The sequence below is a fragment of the Lolium rigidum genome, chromosome 7, assembly GCF_022539505.1.
Source record: "Lolium rigidum isolate FL_2022 chromosome 7, APGP_CSIRO_Lrig_0.1, whole genome shotgun sequence".
Lineage (NCBI taxonomy): Eukaryota > Viridiplantae > Streptophyta > Magnoliopsida > Poales > Poaceae > Lolium > Lolium rigidum.
The window spans coordinates 249565938-249586955 of NC_061514.1; the positions used below are offsets into that span (position 1 = coordinate 249565938).

A 21018-nucleotide genomic window follows, 5' to 3' on the forward strand; every position below is an offset into this window, starting at 1 on the left:
GACCACCAAGTATTCGTGCACCCCGTACGGATCATGGGTGGATCGGCTCTTTGAGCCGATTCACAGGGATAACCTCGAGAGCCGATCGAGGCTCGTATTTAACGTTTACATGTATGCCCTGCGACTCAAGCGGCAATCCTCATCACCTTCCCGACCAGGTATAGGTCGGGTGGCACGCCCTGCACTTCGCAGCGCCGCGTGTGACCGAAGAGCATTGCGGGCCGTCGCTCGGAGGGTCTCGGCCAGCCGCAGCTCTAGGCTCCCCCCGGCTCTACGGTGTCGAGCAAGGGCCGCTGCCACGCACGGTGGGTTTGGCGGTCAACAGACATGCCTACCCTCCTTGATGACCTGAGAGAAACCTTCACCAATCTGCGAAGATTCCGGATGAAGCTCAACCCGGCCAAGTGCACTTTCGGCGTGCCAGCCGGCCAACTCTGGGCTACCTCGTCTCTCGGCGAGGAATCGAAGCCAACCCGGAGAAGATCGGTGCCATTGAGAAGATGGAGCTGCCGCGGTGCCTCAAGGACGTCCGGAGTTCAGCTGGCTGTCTGGCTTCCTTGAGCCGCTTCGTCAGCCGGCTGGGGGAGAAGGCACTGCCCCTATATCGATTGATGAGGAAGGCGGACAAGTTCGTCTCGGTCACCGCAGAGCGGATGAAGCCTTCCGTGACTTAAAGCGCGTGCTCTCAACCGCGCCAATCCTTGCAACGCCGGGTTCAATGGAGCCGATGCTGTTGTACATCGCAGCCACCAACCGAGTGGTTAGCGTTGTCCTGGTGGTGGAGCGCAAAGAAGCCGAAAACGGAGAGCAGCTGGTCCAGCGCCCAGTCTACTACCTCAGCGAAGTGCTCTCCCAATCGAAGCAAAACTACCCCCACTACCAGAAGGTCACCTACGGTGTCTACATGGCAGCCAAGAAGCTCAAGCATTACTTCCAAGAACATCCCATCCGGGTGGTTGCCACAGCGCCTCTGGCGGAAATCATCGGCAGCAAGGATGCCAACGGCCGAGTTGCCAAGTGGGCCCTGGAGCTAGCCGCCCACACCATCCTCTACGAGCCACGCACAGCCATCAAGTCGCAGATCCTCGCGGACTTCTTCGTCGACTGGGCTGAGATGCAGTACCCGCCGCCTGTGCCGGATTCCACACATTGGAAGATGCACTTCGACGGCTCGAAGATGCGCAACGGCTTGGGAGCCGGCATCGTCATCACCTCTCCCAAGGGAGACCGGCTGGACTACGTCCTGCCGATCCACTTCGCCGCATCCAACAATGTGGCGGAGTATGAAGCGCTCATACATGGGCTGAAGCTGGCCAAGGAGATTGGCGTGCGTCGCATACTTTGCTTCGGCGACTCCGACTTGGTTATACGACAAGCATCCGGCGGCTGGGACGCGAAGGACGCCAACATGGCCTCATACCGCTTCCATGTCCAGCAGCTATCCGGCTTCTTCGACGGCTGCGAATTCCACCATGTGCCACGAGCAAACAACGAGGCGGCTGACGCCTTGTCCAAGATTGGCTCAACCCGGCAAGCCATTCCGCCGGGCATCGCCTTGGCGGTTATCAAGAAGCCGTCCATCATACCGTCACCGGATTCGGATTCAATATTCGTGCCGGCTGACCCGGGGGCTGCTCAGCCGAACCCGGGGGCTTCATCGCCCAAGTCGGGGGCTAACAAGCCGAACCCGCCGGCTACCATGCCGAACCCGGGGACTTCTCGGTCCAACCCGGGGGCTTCATCGCCACACTCGGGGGCTAGCAAGCCGAACCCGCCGGCTAGCAAGCCGAACCCGGCGACCATGCAGTCGAAGCCGGAAGCTCCCACGCGGGAGACCCTGTTGGTCAGCGTATTCGAGATAAGATGCGTACCTTCATGGGCACAAGAATTCCTCTCCTACCTCACCGACGGTGTGCTGCCCGATGACGGAGTCCGGGCCGGGCAGATTGAGAGAAGGGCCAAGGCCTATACAATCATCAACCACGAGCTGTACAAACGCAGCGTAAGTGGGGTGCTCCAGCGGTGCGTCGAGCCGGCTGAAGGGATTGAACTCCTAAGGGAAATCCATCAGGGTGAGTGCGGCCACCACGCCTCCTCCCGAGCCATAGTGGCCAAAGCCTTCCGGCACGGTTTTTACTGGCCGACTGCGCTCAGAGACGCAGAAGAGCTGGTGAAGAAGTGTAACGGCTGCCAACGCTTCGCCAAGCAAAGGAACACGCCGGCTTCCGCCTTGAAGACCATCCCCATTACCTGGCCATTTGCCGTATGGGGCTTGGATATGGTGGGCCCATTCAAAACAGCCCGAGGCGGCATGACTCATCTCTTGGTGATGATTGACAAGTTCACTAAGTGGATCGAAGCCAAGCCAATCAAGAAGCTGGACGGCTCCACAGCCGTCACATTCCTCAAGGAAATAATCGTGAGATATGGCTACCCGCATAGCATCATCACCGACAATGGCAGCAACTTCGCCGAAGGCATCTTCAAACGCTACTGCGGAGAGATGGGGATCCGGATGGACCTATCGTCCGTGGCGCACCCGGAAACCAACGGCCAAGTGGAGAAGGCTAACGGCTTGATCCTAGCCGGCATCCGGCCCCGGCTGGTGGAGCCGCTTGAGCGCTCAGCCGGCTGCTGGATTGAAGAGCTGCCCAGTGTGTTGTGGAGCCTGCGCACGACACCAAACCGCTCAGTCGGATTCACACCCTTCTTCCTCGTATACGGGGCCGAAGCCGTCCTGCCAACTGATATCGAGCACGACGCGCCAAGGATCAAGCTCTACACGAAGCTGAAGCCAAAGAAGCTCGCGAAGATGGAGTCGACCTGGTTGAAGAGGTCCGGCTGATGGCCGAGTCCAGGTCAACCGTATATCAGCAAAGCCTCCGTCGCTACCACAGCCGGAAGGTCAAGACCTTAGTATTCCGAGAAGGAGACCTAGTGCTCCGGCTGATCCAACGGACAGCCGGACAGCATAAACTAGCATCCCCATGGGAGGGTCCCTTCATCGTGAGCAAGGCAGTAGGCAATGATTCCTACTATCTCATAGATGCCCAAGAGGCTAAGAAAAACAAGCCGGACAAGGCTGACGAGGAGACTAAACGTCCCTGGAATGTCAGGTTACTCCGCCCATTTTACACATGAGAACAGGAATGTATGTATCCCTTGTATCCCTTTTGTGAGTTATGAAAAAGCTTGCGCCAAGAGCGCCGTTTCCGACAAGTTTTTCGCGTACTTTACCTTGTTTCGCCAATTGGCTTGAACCCTCTCACGCGGTCGGCTCAGTAACGTGATCCGGTTTCCGACAGCCGGCTTCCGATCCAGCTACAGACCGCAACCCGGCTGTCCGGCTGGCGGGAGTAAGGCCTAGGGAGCCGGCACGCGAAAAACGACTAAGGGAAAGAGTAAAAGCGAATTGACTTGCAACTTTTCATAAAAGTGCCGGATTGCCGAATTCAGCTCGTTCGGCTGAAATACTGTCGGCCTCACCCAGCGGCCCGCTCTTGATCCGGCGACGGATCGCAAGTCGGACGTACGACCGGCAAGAGCACAGCCAAAGAGTGGGGCGGATGGGAAAAAGCGAACGAGTCGAAAGAAAGCAACTCGGCACACAAATGATTAACAAACACACTAAAGTGCGACATAATTAAAGGATAATAATATTGTCTTACATATGCACCCGGCATCCCGGGGATTTAATAAATTGTCTTGGCAAAAGAACAACTGAAAAGCAGGAAATCTAAGCCGGAGGGGCATCAGTGGAGCCGGCTGCCGGGTCGTCCTCAGGCACGTCCTCCGCCTCCTCATCGTCCATGTACTCTCCATCGGACGGAGGAGGGTTCGGGTCCGCGACGAAGAGGGTCTTGTCGACGAACTCGGCGATGGTGCTGGCTCGAGCAAGGCGGGCGGCCTTGAGATCGGCTGGGAGCTTGTCCTCCACGCTGGCTCGCCGGAACTCAAGCTGCCCCAGGTCCACCTCGTTGTACCAAGAGAGGACGAAGGACAGCGCCATGTCGGCACCGGCGCGCGTGGCCGACTCCTTCCAGTCGAGGAAACGGTCCGGCGCCCGCTCCATCGCAGCGATGAGGCCGGAGATATCTTGCGGCGCCGCCTCTTCAGGCCACAGCATGGGCACCAGCTCTTCGGCCGCCTTCCGAAGTTCCCAGCCGAGCTTGGTGATGGGCTCGATGCGGGCAGCCATGGACGCCAGGTGATCCTCCATGCTGAAGTACTCCGAGCTGCCCTCGCCAGTCGCTTGCCTCCGGGACTCGCGCTCAACGCCAACGGCTGCCAAGGCCGCATCCTGCGTCTCTGGGAAGGCCGCTGCGGGAAGAAGCATGTCAGAAACCACCAAAAGCCGAAATAAGCTGAAAAATGCAAATTTTCGAAGTCCTAAAGTAAGCCTGGCGGCAGCCGGCACGAGCCGACTGCCCCCAGCCCGAAGATGGAGATTCCGAAGCTCTAAAGTAAGACTGGCGGCAGCGACACGAACCGCCCCCAGCCGAGATTTCGAAGGAGCAAAGCAAAGCACGGCGGCGGCCAGCACGAACCGATCGCCCCCAGCCCGAAGATGGAGATAGCGAAAAAGATAAGTTTCAGCTGCCGGCTACCAACCTAAGCCGGCAGCCGACAGCCGAAAGCCGGCAAAGGGAAGGAAACATAGAGGCACTCACCCGACAAGCCGCGATCAAGCGCGCCAATCCCCTCCGTCCAGCGCTTGGCGGTGGCCGTCGGCTCCGTGGACTTGGTGGTGACTTCCTCCTGAAGCGCAAGCCGTTGCCTCTCCACCTCGTCCAGCCGCCTGCTCAGCTCCGCCAGCTTCTCCTCCCCGTCCTTCTTGAGGGCAGCAAGCTCCTTAAGGTGGTTCTGCTCCAGCAGGCGCAGCCGCGTCAGCTCCTGATCAGCCAGCTTAAGCTTGCGGGCGGCGGATCGGCCCGCCTCCTCGCTCACGGCGCACTGGTCGCGAGCGGCTCGGAGATCCGACTCCAGCTGCGGGACCTTGGCGGCTTCAACTGCAAGACGGCCAGAAAGAAATGTCAGCCAACCAAGATTAGAAAGAAAACAAGACATCAAGTCGAAAGAAGCATAGAGCTTACCCTTGGCGGCTTCCAGCTCGCGGGCCAAGTCGGCCCGGTCCAGCTTGGCCTTGTGGTAGTGGGTCACGGCGCGGTTGTACAGAGCGGTGCGCCGATCCGCCACAGCCTAAGGAAAAAAGAAAAAGTTAGTCGATCAGGCGAAACCCGTGCCGGCTCCAAGCAGCCGGCCCATGCCTCGGAGGGCTACCAGGATAATAATCAGATCAAAAACAGTCGAAGCTACCTTGCGGCTTCCTCCACCTTGGCGACGTTAGCCGCGGCCTCGGTTGCCACTGGCCTTGAGATTGGCCTGCGGGCTGGAGAAGAACATCTCCACCGATGCTTGGCCGGGGTTCCCCTCCCGACTGGTCACCTCGTAGGAGTCGGCGCGGAGCCACGCCGCTCCATGGTGGCAGCCGAGCCGAGGCTGGAGTCGGAGGCGGACGGCACTCGAAGAAGAAGTGCGCCCTTGGCCACGTGCAGGCCTTGCGGTGACGCCGTTGGGGTTCCCGTCCTCACCAGCGCGCGCGAGTCGGCGCCCTCCGTGCGCACCGGCTCGTCTCTTGCCGGCTCTCGTCGGGCCGGCTCCTCCGTCGTCGGCTGCGGTGGCGGCGTCGCTCCGGCGCAGCAGATGGCCCGGGCCGGCCCAGTCGTCTCCGGCGCCTGAGGTGCCTCCTCCGGGCTTTCGTCCAGCACCACCACGCTCGGCCTGGCTCCGGCTCCGATCGTGGGCGGCGCAGCCCTCCCGGCTCCGGTTCCGGTCGCAGGCGGTGCGGAGCTGCCGGCTCCGGCTCCGGTCGACGGCGGCATTCCCAGACCAGCCCCAGCAGCTGGGCCCAGAGGACGAGTCCGGCCCGGGAACATGTCGTCCAGCGTCGCCTGGCGAGTCGGCTCAGCCCGCGTGCCGCGATCGGGCGCTGAGGCCAGCGGCACGGCAAAGGAAGGCGCCCCCGCGGCAGGCGGCGGCGGTGTGGATGCGCGCGAGGAAGGCTGCGGCGTCTGCTCCCTCCTCTGGCGCGGAAGCGGCGACACAACGCGCGGAGCTTGCCGGGAGCCGCCGCCCTGGGCAAACTTGATAGGGGCCCTAGCCGGATAAACAGAGAGATAATAAGCATAAAAGTAAGGAAAGAAAAGGAATCAAACAAGAAAAGGAGAGAAAGAACTCACCCGGCCTGCTCCGGGACCATCTTCGGCTGCTGCCGGCGCAGCTTCTTCGCCTTCGCCTCCAAGGCGGCGGTGGAGCCGGCTCGCTTCGTGCCCTTGGGCGCCGAAGTCGCCGTGGTGCTTGGCGGCCTCGCACGCAGAGGCACGGCGGGGATGGGCCCCGTGCCGGACATCGCCGGCTCCTCCTCCTCCTCCTGCTGCTCCGGTGAAGGGGGCGGATTGTGCTCCCCCTGGCCGCCTAGATCAGGCGCCTGCGGCAGGTCGTCGTCGCCGGCATGCTCGCCGGCTTGGTCGGCCGGATCGACGTGATCCGGCGTCCACCTCTTCGTCGCCAGGTCGCCGTCCTCGGCGTTCTGGCGCTCAAAAAGCTAGAAAGACAGAAAAAACATGAACATATGACAAGCCGGAAGTCGGCGGAAGAAAAGGAAGTCGGCCTCGCAGCCGCAAGCCGGAAAATGGCAAAGACATGAGACTTACCCGCGCCGGCGGATGCTCCCTGTCGCGAGGCACCAGCCCGTAGCTCCAGCTCTCCGTCAGGTTCGCCTTGGTGATGTGGTTCACCCGGCTGGCCACCTGGGCTTTGTTGAGCGGCGCCTTGGACGTCCGGTTCGGATCGAACCGGCCGGACATGTGCCCGATCTTGTGGGAGCGCATCTGGAGCGGCAGCACCCGGCGCTCGGCGATGGTGCAGAGGAGATCTTCGGCGGTCAGCCCGCCAGTCGGTGGCTGTCGCCGGAAGTCCCACGAGCAGGTTCACCTCGGCGGTTCGGATCCGTCGAGCGGGCGTTGTGGCTCCGATTGATCCGGCCGACTCGGAGGAGCCGGGTTGAACTCCGGCAAGTTGATCCGGTCGACGAGCGCCCCGTCGTTGCGCACGTAGAAGAATGACATCTGCCAGTTCTTCACCGAATCGACGGTGGGGATTTTGGGGAAAGGCGTACCGGGCCGGGTGTAGATCGAGGCGGCGCCACAGGCCCGCAGGCGGCCCTCGGTGGTTTGGGCCTTCAAGTAGAAGAGCCGGCTCCAGAAGTCGATGTCGGGCCACAGGCCGGCGTAAGCCTCCATGAACGCTACGTAGCAGCTCAAGAGGACGCACGCGTTGGCCGGCAGGTGATGCGGCTGAAGGCCGAAGTGGTCGAGGAACCGCCGGAAGAATGTCGAAGCCGGCAAGCCCAGCCCGCGGTCGAGGTGCGCGCCGAAAACGACGCGCTCGCCGGGCTCCGGCTTGGGCTCCAACTCCCCGCCGGGCGCCCGCGTGATCACCGACCGCGGGATCCGCCGGAGGCGCACCAGGCGCTCGATGTCGTCCTCGCGCATGTAGGAGCCCCTCCATGATCCGCTGGGGGACGCCATTGACGAGGCCGAAGAAGAAGATGACCAAGAGAGGCGGAACGGCGAGGAAGAACCTTGCGACCGCGGCGGCGACAGCGGCGGCTGAGGACGCTCCGTCGAGACGCGCGGCCCCGTGGCGCCGGACTGGTGAAGTGGCGGCGGATCGGTGGAGATTCGCCCGCCGGAGTTCGCCGGCGGAAGGCGTTCGCCGGAGCAACGAAGAAGCTCGGGCGCGCGGAGAGCGATGGAGGCAGGAGCGCGAGGAAGAAGAAGTGAGCAAGTGCCGCCTCGATGCCTCCCCGCGGCATTTATAGCCGACCGCGGCGGGCGGTTGGCCTCCACGTGGCGATCGTGGGCCACGCCGCCCGGATCTTCTGCGCATTAACGTCGCCCACGACCGCTACCGTTACCGGAAACCGCCACACCACGTCGCCCACTACCGCACCGGATCCGGAGGAACATTGATGTGACCGGACGAACCGACAGCCGGGCCGGGCGTCGGACCGGTCCAAGTCGGGCGCAGGGCCCGAGGCGGCGGAGACCCCGGCGCGCAGCAAGCCGGAGCCGGACAAAAGTTCCACTCGAACCAAAACTCTTCAGCAAGGCGGAGGCGCCATCAAATCTTGCAAGAAAGCAAAAACTATACAAGTGTAAAAAGCGGCCGGCTGGGAGCAGCCGGCAGGAACGAGCCGGATGAGGGCGCAGCCGGCTGAAAGGAAATCCTCAGTCGGCCCCTCCAAGTGCCGTCAAGTATATTCAAGAAGCCGGGAAAACCTGCCTAGGTCCTTCTAAACGCAGGACCTTGCCAGCTTCGGGGGCTAATGTCGGGGGGAAGACCCCGGGTAGGGCAATGGACGGTGAGCGGCCGGCTGGCCACTGGCCGGCTCGCGGCAAAGGCCGGCTGAGGAGCAGCCGGCTGGCGCCGTGGCCGGCTGGTCCGGAAGCCGGCTGGCTCCAGGTCCTAGTCGGCCTGGCTACGGCCGCCAATGCTGTAGCTGGGCCGGCTTCTACAAGCCATATCCGGCCGGGGGTCCGTACCTCGGACCGACTCGAGGCTGGCGAGTCTTGCACTCGGAAGGAACCGGGTTGGTGATCCGGGTTCCCAAAGTCCACGCTGACTTCATCTTCCGTAAAGCGCGGGGCACTGTGGAGCAATAGTGCCACGCGCCGGACAGGCCATCATGGCTTACGACGCGCCGTACAGGCTACAGTGGCTGACGGCGACAGAGACACTTCCTCTCCATACCGCTGACCAAGGCAGCCGGATGGGACAGGCCATGACGCCTCAACGGCTCCTGACGTCACCGCCTCGGGAAGGAGCGGAAGCCGAAGCCGGCCAAGCCGGCCAGTAGACTATAGGGTCTTATATGTAAAGTGCCGGTGCCTATATAAGCCGCACTACCCCTCTCGTGCGGGGACGATCGATCACTTATTGCTTTCACCTACCTACAGCGCTGCCCCGTGAGAGAGACCATCGTCTCCCTTAGCCTCTCGGGGCCAGCCGGACACAGCTCTAGGAGCACCATTGTACTCGTGTGATTACCATATACACTCATAGCAGGAGTAGAGGTTTTACCTCCACCGGAGGGCCTCGAACCTGGGTACGTCGCCGTGTCGCTCGTGCCCATACCCGCTTCCGGATACCGCCGTGAGATCTCTCAGGAGCCCCTTCGATTAGCCACCCTATGGCATATGCCGTGACGATACCACGACAGTGGCGAAAGCTTTCAGCACCTCGGCGTTGATACGAGGAAAATCCTGCAATACAAGGAAGAAACAAGTTAAAAGAACAGTTTTCAGCATTTCAGAAACAATATTCCGGAAGCCCCAAGATCTTACTTGGGATGTTGGCGGGCGACTGCGGCTGAAAGGCTGCATGCCCCACTTCCACTCAACCGGAATCTTGGTTTGGAAAATCTATCTGGCTTTGAGGACCACGTCAGATTTGCCAGGCCCGGGAAACATAAAATAAGGTTTCTTGCCAGGCCCGCTAGGATTCCAAGCCGGTGAACTTGTAGTAGGTGCTCCCCTGGCGGGGCGTGAGTTTGCAAGCCCCGCACTTCACGACCGGTTTGGGGAGCGGGAGTTTAGGATCCTGGATCGAATTGATCCGGAGGTTGTATAAGCGAGCGAAGGTCTCGACGGTAGGGAGAGTCCGACGAACCCTTCCATGAAGGAAACAAAAGACGAAAGATAGAAAATGGCATTGCCAGGGAGATGGTGGGGTTGAAGTTCATAGAAGTCAAGGAAGCGCCGGAAAAAGTCCGACGCTAGAAGGCCAAGACTGCGCTCAAAATGGGCGGTAAAGACAACTACTTCGCCTGGCTCGGGCACAGGCTCTCGCTCGTTACTAGGAATCCGGCAGAATACCTGTTCCGGTATCCTCCGGGACCGGTATAACCAGTCGATTTATACCGGTCAGAGCCCTTCCAGTATCCGCGAATGTAAGCCGCGAGGTTCACACCGACACCTTGATCTGAGCTGCCGGCTTCTTCCCCAGCCCGCCGGTTTCTTCATCCGGCCCGCCGGCTTCTTCCTCCATCCGGGCAAGATCCTCCTCGAGCCCATCGGCTTCTTGCTCTACGGCTTCTTCCTCACCCAGAGAGATCTTGGGAGATTCACTAAATTGGGTGCTACCGGAAAGCTCCCTGCCGGATTCTTCGGAGGACATTTTGTCTAAGTGTTTGAAACTACCTAATAACAGGATCCGGAACTTCTACTCGCTTAAGGACATCTAAGCACAAGAGAAAAAAGAAAGGAAAAGAGGTAAACAAATATACCGTTGTGCTGATGAACACAAAGAACACAGAGAAGGAAGAAGAACCAGATCGAGCCCAACTGACCTTAGATGGGCGGCAGAAGACCCCCGACGCGTTGTGCCAAGAGGTTCGCCGGAGGAAGGAGTGTCGGCGGCGAGCGGCGGTGCTGGACCTCGAGAGGCAGTGCACCTCGGAGAGAGGAGAGAAGGGGGAACGCGAGAAGCGGAGAAAGCTTGAGCAAAACAGAACGCTCCATGCGGAACTTCGCCGGAGAAAATGAATCTGGCGACGGGCGGCGGCGCAGGAGCTCTGGGCACAGAGAGCACTGGGAGTTTGGAAATGGTGAAGAAAATGGGTGCGGTGAAGAGGACGAGGAATCGTCGCCCCTTATATAAGAGGAGGTTAATGGGCCGGAAACCGCTTGGCCCGCACCTCTTCAGATAATGGGCCGCCACGTGGCGCCAAGATACACGCCGTTTCGGAGGATACCGCACAGAGGGCCACATAGATCGGGTGTGGCACATTAAATGTGCGTGGGAGACGAGGGATTTGACCCCTGACACTGTCATGTCAGTTACAGTGCGCATGTCACTGACAAGTGCGGTTTTCGGGTTATTCTTGACCTCGTCGAGAAGAGTTTAATGACAAAGAAACCGGCAAAAGAAGCCGGCTAAGTGCTACTTGAAACCGGAAGGATTAATCCGGTATGTTCGGGATAAGAACCTAGCATGGCCTTCGGATAAAATCCGCCGGACTATACCAGCTTCGGGAACTAATGTCGGGGGATGGCCCCCGGTAGGCCAAGACTCTGGCAAATATGCCATAATATGTTATTTGTAAACCGGATTAAAAATTTATCCGGATTCTAAAGGTTAAGTTCAACAATGCGAAGCTAGTACAAACCGGTATCCCAGGAGGGGTATGCCGGAGTACGGGGAGCAAGAGAGTTTTAGGCCACCAAGGCAAAGATACCGGAGCTCAGAGGTAAAGATACCGGAGATCCGGCATAGGCTCAACTGTAGCATATCGGCACTCCAGTCAAAGATTCCACCGAGGACCAAAGGACAGGATGAGCGAAGCACTTCAGCTTTAGTCGAATCCCTGACGCCAAATGAGCTGCAGACGTTAAAGATACCGGACGATGTCACCAGTCCCTGATTAAAGACAGAAGCGATGTCACTGGGCTCAAAGAAGCTTTATAAAGTAGCTGAGCTCGTCAAAGATTCCATTAGGGTTTCTTCCCTTGTAAGCCACCCTCTCCCCTATATAAGGAGAGGAGGCACAACCCTGCGCGGGGCGGACAACGAGAGATCCATTCAGTAGCAAGGAGAACTAGGTCTTGTACCGTACGTTCTTCAACCTCTGGCTTTCAGCCAAGTTTAGCAATACAATCCGGAATCTTGTTCTTTTTCCCTGTTAACCAAACCCTCCCCCGGATCCTCTAGCGCACATTCGGCCCCAACTTAAGCCATCCCTTGACATTTTCCGTTCCACCATGACGACAATGCCGATGTTTATATTTTCTTTTCCTGATGTAACCTAAAGGGGTAAGGAAGAGACTTGATTTTTTAGATTACAGTTTGGCAAAACGATGATACTTTCTCCGGTTCAAACTATTTGCCAAAAATGGGTGTACGTCTACACTAAAACATGTCTAGATACATTCATCTTTAGACAATTATTTTAAACTGGAGGGAGTACTAAAAGAAATATTAACTTACTCAAAGAATGTAACCATCGACTGAAAGTTCAGGGTGACTTAGATATTGAAGTACTCGAAATAAAAATAAGTATTTTTTAAGTACATGGATTTTTAAACTTCTTAATGAGAAAGGGGTGTGGCAGGAGCTGCTACACAATAAAACCTAAAGAATAAAACACTTGCTCAGGTTGAGGCAAAACCAACCAACTCTCCGTTTAAAAAAGATCTTGTGCATGTTAAGATGATTTCTTTAGCACATGCCTTTAAACCTTTTTTAAAGTGGGGATGGAAAAGGTACTAAGGCCTGGGAAGACACTTGGTTCGGGTAGATGCCCAAGCGCAGCAATGTCCATTCCCTATATAACATTGTGCAACACAAAGATGTGTTCATTGCAGATGCTTTGTCATAAATGCTTCTAAAGATGGGTTTTAGGAGGGGTTTACCTGACAATAAGTGGACACGACGGTTACACTTATGTCGGAAACTAATGGTGGTCCATCGAACATGATGAACCTGATAGTTTTGCGTGGAAGCTTGCGACAACAGGACATTTTACTATCAAATATATGTATGTGTACATGATGAGTGGCCACACTAGATTTTTACATACTTGTGGAAGTTGAAAATCCCACTAAAATTAATATTTTCATGTTGTTCCTCAAACATAAGGTGTTAATTACAAGGATAACTTGGCTAAAAGGAACTGGCAAAGATGCAAGAAATGTTTTGTTTGTGAGGGAGAGCATCCATTTTTCTCTTGTGAGGGAGAGCATCCAGTTTTCTCTTGCCTGTTTGCTTGTATTGTCTATCACATTGTGTATATGACTAAGAATATTACTCCACCAACCAAGATTACTAATATGTTCATAAATTGGTTAAATAGAATTGATAAGAAGACTAAGGCTAGAATACACATAGCTATATGTTGGTGTATTTGGTTATGTAAAAACAACACTATTTTAAACAAGATGAGAGGCATAATTTTTTTTTCAGTTATCCTTTTGGCTACACACTAGATTCAGCTATGGTCTTTCCTACTACCGTCGGATTAGCGGGAGTCTATGTCTACTAGATGCAACCGGCTGTGGTTGCTCATGGTAGCTACAACCTGGTTGGTTGGCGGCTTACTAGTTGAATGAAGATTGGATAGCTGTCATATGCCTGTTGTTTCTTTTTCGTTAGTTGATATATGTACCGGTCCTCTTTGACCGCTGAACTGTAAACTGAAAGCGATTCGAACCTTGAAAAAATGTCGGTATGGAAATTAAGAAATATCTGTTATGCCCTTTAAAAAAAAGTTCTTAAAAAACACTTTTTTTGAAAAAAGGATGTTGAAACCCAGCCTTAGCAACGAACTGATTTACTGTTATCCTGAGAAAAAACTTAATTATGTAAAGAAGAGAGCATTAATGAATTCGGTTCCCCATTCGCTTGTTGAATCAGACATCTCGATTTCTGTAAAGTATTTCACAATGCCGCACGATGATCATTCCTCTGAATAAAACGAATCAGGATCAGGAGATAAGGAAGCTTCTCAACTGAAGAGCTTTTCCCTAAACAAGTTCAACTTACACATGCTTTACCCAAAAAATCTCAACGCTGCTGATTCAAGTAGCAGTTTATTCATATGTGGCCCGCGCACTACTCATCGTTACCTTTAAAATCTTCATTTCGCAAATTAGAAAATGCAGCTTTTGCTCTTAAAAACCTCTCCCTGTCGTCTCAAAAGCATACCCTGCCATAACCTGAACCTTGCACGTAAACTTGGCTTTCTTTTCCTGTATAAGCACTGCACGTAAGCGATTGCTACCTGAAATTGTTGCTATCCAGCACGCAGGAACATGCCGAGAACTTGCAAGCTTTCTCCTTGCATGTCACTTCAGCAGAGTACCTTCAGTCTTGGGAGTTCACACAAACTAGTGACCGCTTTGCCATCACACGTATATATAAGGATGGAGCTCGTGGACAGGCAGACCGACAGAGGAAACGGTTGTGATATACATCAGTCGATAGGTTCATCAGCTTACTACGCACCATGGGCAATGGCAAGGTGTACGCGACGATCGTGCTCATCAGGCTGATATACGCGGGCATGCACATACTCACCAAGGCGGCCTTCGAGGAGGGCATGAGCACTACCGTCTTCGTCTTCTACAGGCACGCCGTCGCCGCCATCTTCTTGGTCCCTTTCGCCTTCTTCCTCGAGATCAGGTAGCCTTTGTCTGTTCAGCCATGCATCAAGCACGGATTCTTAGAACTGTTCGGTACTCATCGTTCTGACGTTGCCTAATTAATTGCAGGAAGCGGCCGACGCCACCGTTGACGGTTAGGCTCTCATTCAAGATCTTTGTCCATGCCTTCTATGGGTAGGTGTCGATGATTGCAGCATCTGCACCACTGAAACTGCAATCTGGTGATTACTTGTTAGATTTCTTATACTACTATTTCGGTGTTGTGTTTCTCAGGATGGCTGGAACGATAAACTTGTATAGCATTGGTCTGAACTATGCGTCGGCCACCTCTTCATCGGCTATCTTCAACATCGTGCCAGTGGTGGCCTTCATCTTGGCAGTCATGTTCAGGTCAGGAATTCAAACCAGAACCATGGTGATTTACCATGTTCTGCTTCAGTAGTAACGAGTAATTAACAAGTATGTTCATCGGACGAACAGGATGGAGACTCTGAAGCTGAAGACTGTCCACGGCATGGCCAAAGCCTCGGGGATTCTTCTCTGCGTCGGAGGGGTGGTGGCGCTGGCGCTGTACCAAGGCCCCCAGCTCAAGTCCTTCAACCACCACCCTCTCCTGCACAGCACCAGCAAGGCCGTGCACGCGCATCCCGAGAAGAACTGGGCGCTGGGGATCTTCCTCATGACCGCATCGGTCGTGATATGGTCTCTCTGGACAGTGAAGCAGGTAACCTGTGTTAATTCTGTTCTTGTGCTTCGTCCAAGTGTGTGTCTCTGAAACTCTGAATTTGCAGAACTCTACTAACATTGTGTTCTTTCCTTGTCCCAGGGCCCCCTGTTGCTGGAGTACCCATCCAAGCTTCTCAACACCACGCTCCAGTGCACCTTCGCAAGTGTCCAGTCGTTCGTCATCGCCATCGTCATGGAGAGGGACCTGGCGCGGTGGAAGCTCGCTGGCGGCATGAGCCTCGTCGCGGTGCTCTTCACGGTAAGCATCTTGTCTCACTATCCTCGGAGAGGTTTTTTGCGATTTCTTGGATTGCCAGCGGCGACTCAGAAACCCCTCTGGCCTCTGCTTACGCTGTGTGTTGGAGTTTCAGGGTATTGTTGTCGCGGCCATCTCGTACTACCTGCAGATCTGGGTGATCGAGAAGAAAGGCCCGGTGTTCCTGTCCATGTCGATGCCGCTGAGCCTCGTCTTCACCATGGTGATCGCCTCGTTCCTATTGGGGGAAGACGTCAGCCTAGGAAGGTAACCAAGGTTTAAAATAGGGTGATATTTCATTTAACTTGCCTTTCTCTAGACGCAATACGAATTATAGCCTGATACAGCATGTTATATTTAAAATAGCATTTAAAAAAGATAAATAGTAAGAATTTTTCTCTACTCCCTCCGACTCATATTAGTTGCCACTAATAAAAATGTATCTAGATATATTTCTAAACTACATCCATACTAGTGGCAAGTAATATGAGTAAGAGGAAGTAGCTAAAACGTTGTCCAAGAGAATACATACACAACAACATTGTTTAAAGTCGTACCCATTTTTTTTTTTTTTGCGGGTAGTCGTACTCCAATTTTTTACAATAGCCAAATCCTAAGCACAGATGTAAGGCATAAATCCATAACCATAATAAAAAATGAAAGCCCACATTTTAGTTTAGGTTAAGTTGGAAGTGAGGAGATGATATTGGACTTTTGGGTCGATGGCGATAACCTGTGATTTTTGACTTTCTCATTTTTTCAGGTAAAAATTTCAGCGCCACACGCTATGCGATTTAGCAACTTATAACGTGTTTAGCGTTGTAGCGACTATATTTGGTTAAACTTGGCATAGGCAAAGACAACCCAAATCCGCAATAGTCGTGCTAAAATCAGTGAAATAGATTGCTATTTTAAACCTTAAAGTAAAGGTAACACACACGATTGCATTAATTACTCCTCCCACCCGATAAGCCCCTGGCCCAATTTCTTCTTTTCTCACCCATGCACGGCATCGAAAAGTAAAGCGTCGTGACACAGCCAACCAAACTGAGACACCATCGCCTTCTATGCGAAATGCGTTGCACGTAACGTCTAATCTTATAATCTATGTCATGTCCTGTCGTCTGGGTGCAGCATTATCGGTGGCGCGCTGCTCGTCGCCGGTCTCTATGCCGTGCTCTGGGGCAAGGGCAGGGAGGATCGAGCGGTGGCCAGTCCACTGGACGGCACTCTGCCGCAGCTTGAGGAGCACAAGAGCCGAGCGGCGGAAACCAAGGAGAGCGAGACGTCCGACGCGACCGCAAAGGTTTGATCCGCTCGTGGGCACGATCTATAGTGGATCTCCAAATTCTCCTGTACGAGTGGTGCGACCGGCGTTATCATGCCATGATGGTGATTGGCCAAAGAATGGATCAGAGGCAGGGTGATCCACACCCGAGCTGTCGTATCATGACAAGGAAATTACTATGTACTTTTAGAGCTCAATGTCTTGTAGTACATCAACCAAGCAATCCTTGTTTATTGTGTGTACTTGTTGAAATGTTACCGGTATATCATCTGAAAAGAGAGATCACCACCAAAATGCACGTCCAATATCAGCTTTTTCTTTTTTGCAATGCCCCCCAATTTCCAGGCCCAGAAAAAAACAATTCCTCTCTCGACACCCCCTCCCGCACCCCTCCCAAACCCTACGCGCCTCCCGCCGCCGCCGCCTGTAGCGCCGCGGGCAAAGACCGCGGGGCGTGGAGGCGGCGGCGGCCTCTCCTCGTTGCCGCGCTGGGGACGGCGGCCGTGACCCCTTGACGCACGATGCGGCTGGCCGGACGTGGAGGGTGCTGGGTGGCGGCGACCAGACCTTGATCTGCGTTGCGGCCCCCCGCCTCCCGTCTGCTCTTCACCGCGGCACGCCGGTGGTGGCTGGTGGTGGGCGGCGACCAGGTCCTTGATCTGCGCCATTTCCGCTCCGCCTCTCGCCGGTGCGTGGAGGTGGTCTTGGGCTTCTCCCGCGGCACGAGGTCGCCCGGGGCAGCAGCTTTGGGTTTGACGGTAGAGGCGGCCCTCTTCTTCGCCGGAGATGGTCGGCCTGCGGATGGTGGTGGTGGGTCTTTCGATCTGTCACCGCGTCCCGGCGGCGAGGTGGAGAGGCGTGGAAGCCGGCGAAGGCTGATGTCGCCGGTGGAGGGCTGGCGTTCGGCTGCGGCGGTGCCCAGGGCGTGTGCGGTGTCTCCGGACAACGCGATCTGCGCTTGGTGTCTCCGGCGGCAGCTGTGGCCAGCCTGGGATGGTCGCTGGCATGGGGGGCCGATCTGAATAAAGGCGGCGGTCCTAGGGTCTCTCTTGAGCGAATATGAAGACTTACCTGAAGTTTGCTTTTCTCGATCTGGCAGGAGTGATGAGTTCCGGAAGGCGCCGCCGGCGAATGTAACAGTGCTCTTTTTTCCTAGAGTTTGCTAGATCGGTGGTATTCGGTCGCACACACCCATGCTTTTATTCCGGCTGATTGGTTCTGTAGGGTGCGCTGGTCTGTATTAGCATCAAGAGACATTTTGGTCCACGATGCAGTCAGATGAAGGGAATAACATGAAGGCCGGAGCGGAGGACTAGCTAAGGGAGATTCAAGTCTCCGCGTTGTTGAGGGACTTCCTTGGTGTCCCAGGCTCCACAGCAGTCGTATGGAAGTGGGGGCGGCAACAGAGGTGAAGTTCAGAGTCCTACCTTTCAAGGTGGAAACCCAAGGTCTGACCTTAACTGGTTGTGCCTGGCAATGACCTTGTTGGAGGCATTGTTTTGAGAGTGGGGACTATTTTCAAGGTGAAAACCCAAGATCTTTGGTCGGGCGACGACGGTCTTGGAGGCATCGTTTTTAAAGATTCTGTATTTCAGGTGTTGTCTTGGTGGTGGTTGTATTGCTGTTGGTAAACCTAAGATGCTATAGCGGGACTTTTGTTTCTTAGTTTTTTTTATGTATGCATCTGTACTGCCATTAGGGTGTTGCGTTGTTGCAGAGGCTGGGTGTAATTGGTATCTTTTGATATTAATATATTTCCTTTATCGAAAAAACATACTATCAAGTCATGGTGTACAAACTTCAGAAGAATTATTACTTCAGTTGTTGCCAATCGGACACTCTAGCAATCCAGTATGCAGAAAATGTTTGCAAACCAGCTAGTGATCAAACAATTACATCTCCCCTAATAAAATTACTTACTTCGAATAAAAAATTGCTTCGTGCGGTCGTAGGTAGATGGCATTTGATACAAGGGCAGAGTCCGCAACACATAATTTTACCCGTCAATTTTTTATGAACATATTAGTTATATGCCGAACCTGACGGATACTATCATAACTAACTAATCTAGATAACTTTTAGCACATTATAAGACTATAAGTGTCAAAGTTACAGAAATTTAATTGCATGTTTTTTATAACACTGTTCTATAATTTTTCTCGTGGTTTTAGTTCAAATATAAACTAAAATCACGACAAAAAATATGGAACTGAGGAAGTTATAATAAAGGATTTGCTAGAAGTAATGAGGTGTTAATGAATGAATGTTGAGAAGATAAAGTTTTAAGGAAATAAATTCAAAGATTTAATTTCAGTTAAGTTGAAAAATACAACCCTAAAAGGACAAAAAGTCAAATGATTTATGTTACTATAGTCCCGGTGAATAATAGTAGATGTGCGATGTCACCTTTCTCTTACTCATGCCACATGTAGTATTCTTGTGGTGACTTGAGGAGAGGGAGGGAGGGGGAGAGAGATAGCACACATAAGCTAAAACAATTCTTATTTAGCAATCTATCATCATTAGCATTAAATGACAGTTGGTGGTATGTCGTGGTCATAGCTGGTGTCACACCTCTCACCTCTCCCTCTCTCTGCCACGCTTCACAGATTTCTTTTGACATCCTAACAGTAGTATAAATGGAATGTACCACAGCAAAAAAAAATTGTCTAACAAATCCTAAAACATATGAGCTGGTCCTACACATTCTAGCTTACTAAAATGTTGCCTGCACAATTGATAGCGAAAAACATATATAGATTGTATCAGACCTAATCTTATCTAGACAAGCATAAGCGGAATGTATCACAAAAGCAACTTATAACTAATCCTAAAACAGATAAGCTAGACATACATGTTCTTCCTCAAAATTTCCACGCGCAATTAATGATAAAACACATAAACGGAATGTATCATATATCAGATCTTATCCAACAGGGTTTACTAACAACCTTCCTTTTTTTCTCACAACTATATCATAAAGGGAATGTATCATGGCAGCAGATTTGTCTAACCCGTCCTAAGGCAGATAACTTAGATGTATAAATTTCTTTCTCAAATTTCCCACGCGCAACAGGCACCAAAACACAAAAATGGAATATATCACATGAGAACTTATTTACTCATTTATTATGAATGGAATGTATTACACCAGGAAATTTGTCTAACAAATCCTAAAAGAGATAATATAAGAGTACACATATAAGAAAGTTTGGCAGCAAGGAAATTGTGTGTTCCAGGAAAGCTAAAGGTACACATATCAGAAGCCACACTTAGGTCTCGACCTCCCATTTTGTCGCCAATGCATCCACCCTTGTTGAAGGAGGCCGCGTGCAGAAGGGGGAGGAGACTTCATCGCCCTCTCCAAATCCCCTGGTGCTGCCGGCCATGGAGGGCAACGACGAATGAGGATGCGGGAGTGGGGATTTCACGGTGAGAGGAGCGGGGTGATGAGTTATGCTGAAGCGTCCCATCTCCTAGCTTCCCTAATCCCAACGCACGCATAGGCGAACCTGCTGTGGGCTAGCTGACTGGAAACTACCGCTTGAACTATTCCCATAGGATCAGCTTTTAGGTTGCTTTAAGAACTGTACTATATATGCAGAAAATCAGTGCAGCCCAGTCAACCAAATAAGCAAAATTTGGCCCGCTGGAGCTGGGAAAAGTTTTCATGGGCAACCAAACACATCCTATATATACGCTTGTGATTTTCGACATCCAAAAAAAGTTCTATTAAATTTTCATTTGTGATTTTTGGCTTTGGTACCATACAAAACAAGCTCCACCCACTTCCTTGCCTACCCTCGAGGGACATACTTTGTCTATGTGGGTCATAAAGGTTTGCATACTTTTCGGGAGAAACGTAGCTGTATATGGCCGTGCGATGGAATAGAAATTGACGGCATCTGACCGGTCCGACGATCTGCTTCCCATCGGGCTACGATGTGGAGTGTTTACCTGGGGGGGGGGGGGACACTAGGAATCGGACGCCGATTCCTAGCTTTCCATCGGACCAGGCCAGCGCCGTACGATCCTTGGTGGGCGAACCGTGCGATTACAGGCCACTAAAACATGTAGGTTCGTTGCTTCTTTTTCTGCTTCCCAAAACCAGTGCTTTGTTTTTTTTTTAACGAGACCAGTGCTTTATTTACTCCCCTAAACCAGCGCTCCCTTAAATCACGTCCGATGTCACGGAAAAAATAATAACATCCGATCTAATTGCCAACGCTGATTATGGAAGCTAATAATGCTAGAAAATTCCAGCTAGTTGCCATGTAGTACGCTTCTTTATGAACCAAATTGTGTTTCCTAAGTTTTTCGATAGTGCTTCTTTATAAAGAAAAATATGTTTAGTTGTGGTCAACTTGATTTCCAGTTCGACTATATTTTGATTTCCACCGACAATATTTTGCTTCGTTTGGACAGCGTGCTTGCTTCATTAGGAATCAACGAGATTTCTCATTTTGATAGTTTCCATTAGTTTATTTCCAGCTATGATAGAATGGCTTTCGAGTTACCAAACAATT

At 53.2% G+C, this 21018-nt stretch overlaps 1 protein-coding gene across 1 annotated transcript; it reads left to right on the plus strand.

Moving 5' to 3' along the window:
• The first annotated feature begins 14025 nt into the window (after positions 1–14025).
• Positions 14026–16661, plus strand: LOC124676892 (WAT1-related protein At5g64700-like). Its single transcript, XM_047212907.1, has 7 exons — positions 14026–14241; positions 14331–14396; positions 14496–14612; positions 14703–14946; positions 15049–15207; positions 15320–15471; positions 16339–16661. The coding sequence occupies exons 1-7, from the start codon at positions 14066–14068 to the stop codon at positions 16514–16516; spliced, it is 1092 nt and encodes a 363-aa protein (XP_047068863.1). The 5' UTR covers positions 14026–14065; the 3' UTR covers positions 16517–16661.
• Positions 16662–21018: the final 4357 nt, after the last annotated feature.

Bases quoted from the DNA above. Each gene is read 5' to 3' on its own strand.
- LOC124676892 (XM_047212907.1), top strand. From the start codon at position 14,066: ATGGGCAATGGCAAGGTGTACGCGACGATCGTGCTCATCAGGCTGATA. The intron at 14,613-14,702 runs GTCAGGAATTCA...TCGGACGAACAG, and splicing joins ATCTTGGCAGTCATGTTCAG to GATGGAGACTCTGAAGCTGA. The intron at 15,472-16,338 runs GTAACCAAGGTT...GTCTGGGTGCAG, and splicing joins GAAGACGTCAGCCTAGGAAG to CATTATCGGTGGCGCGCTGC.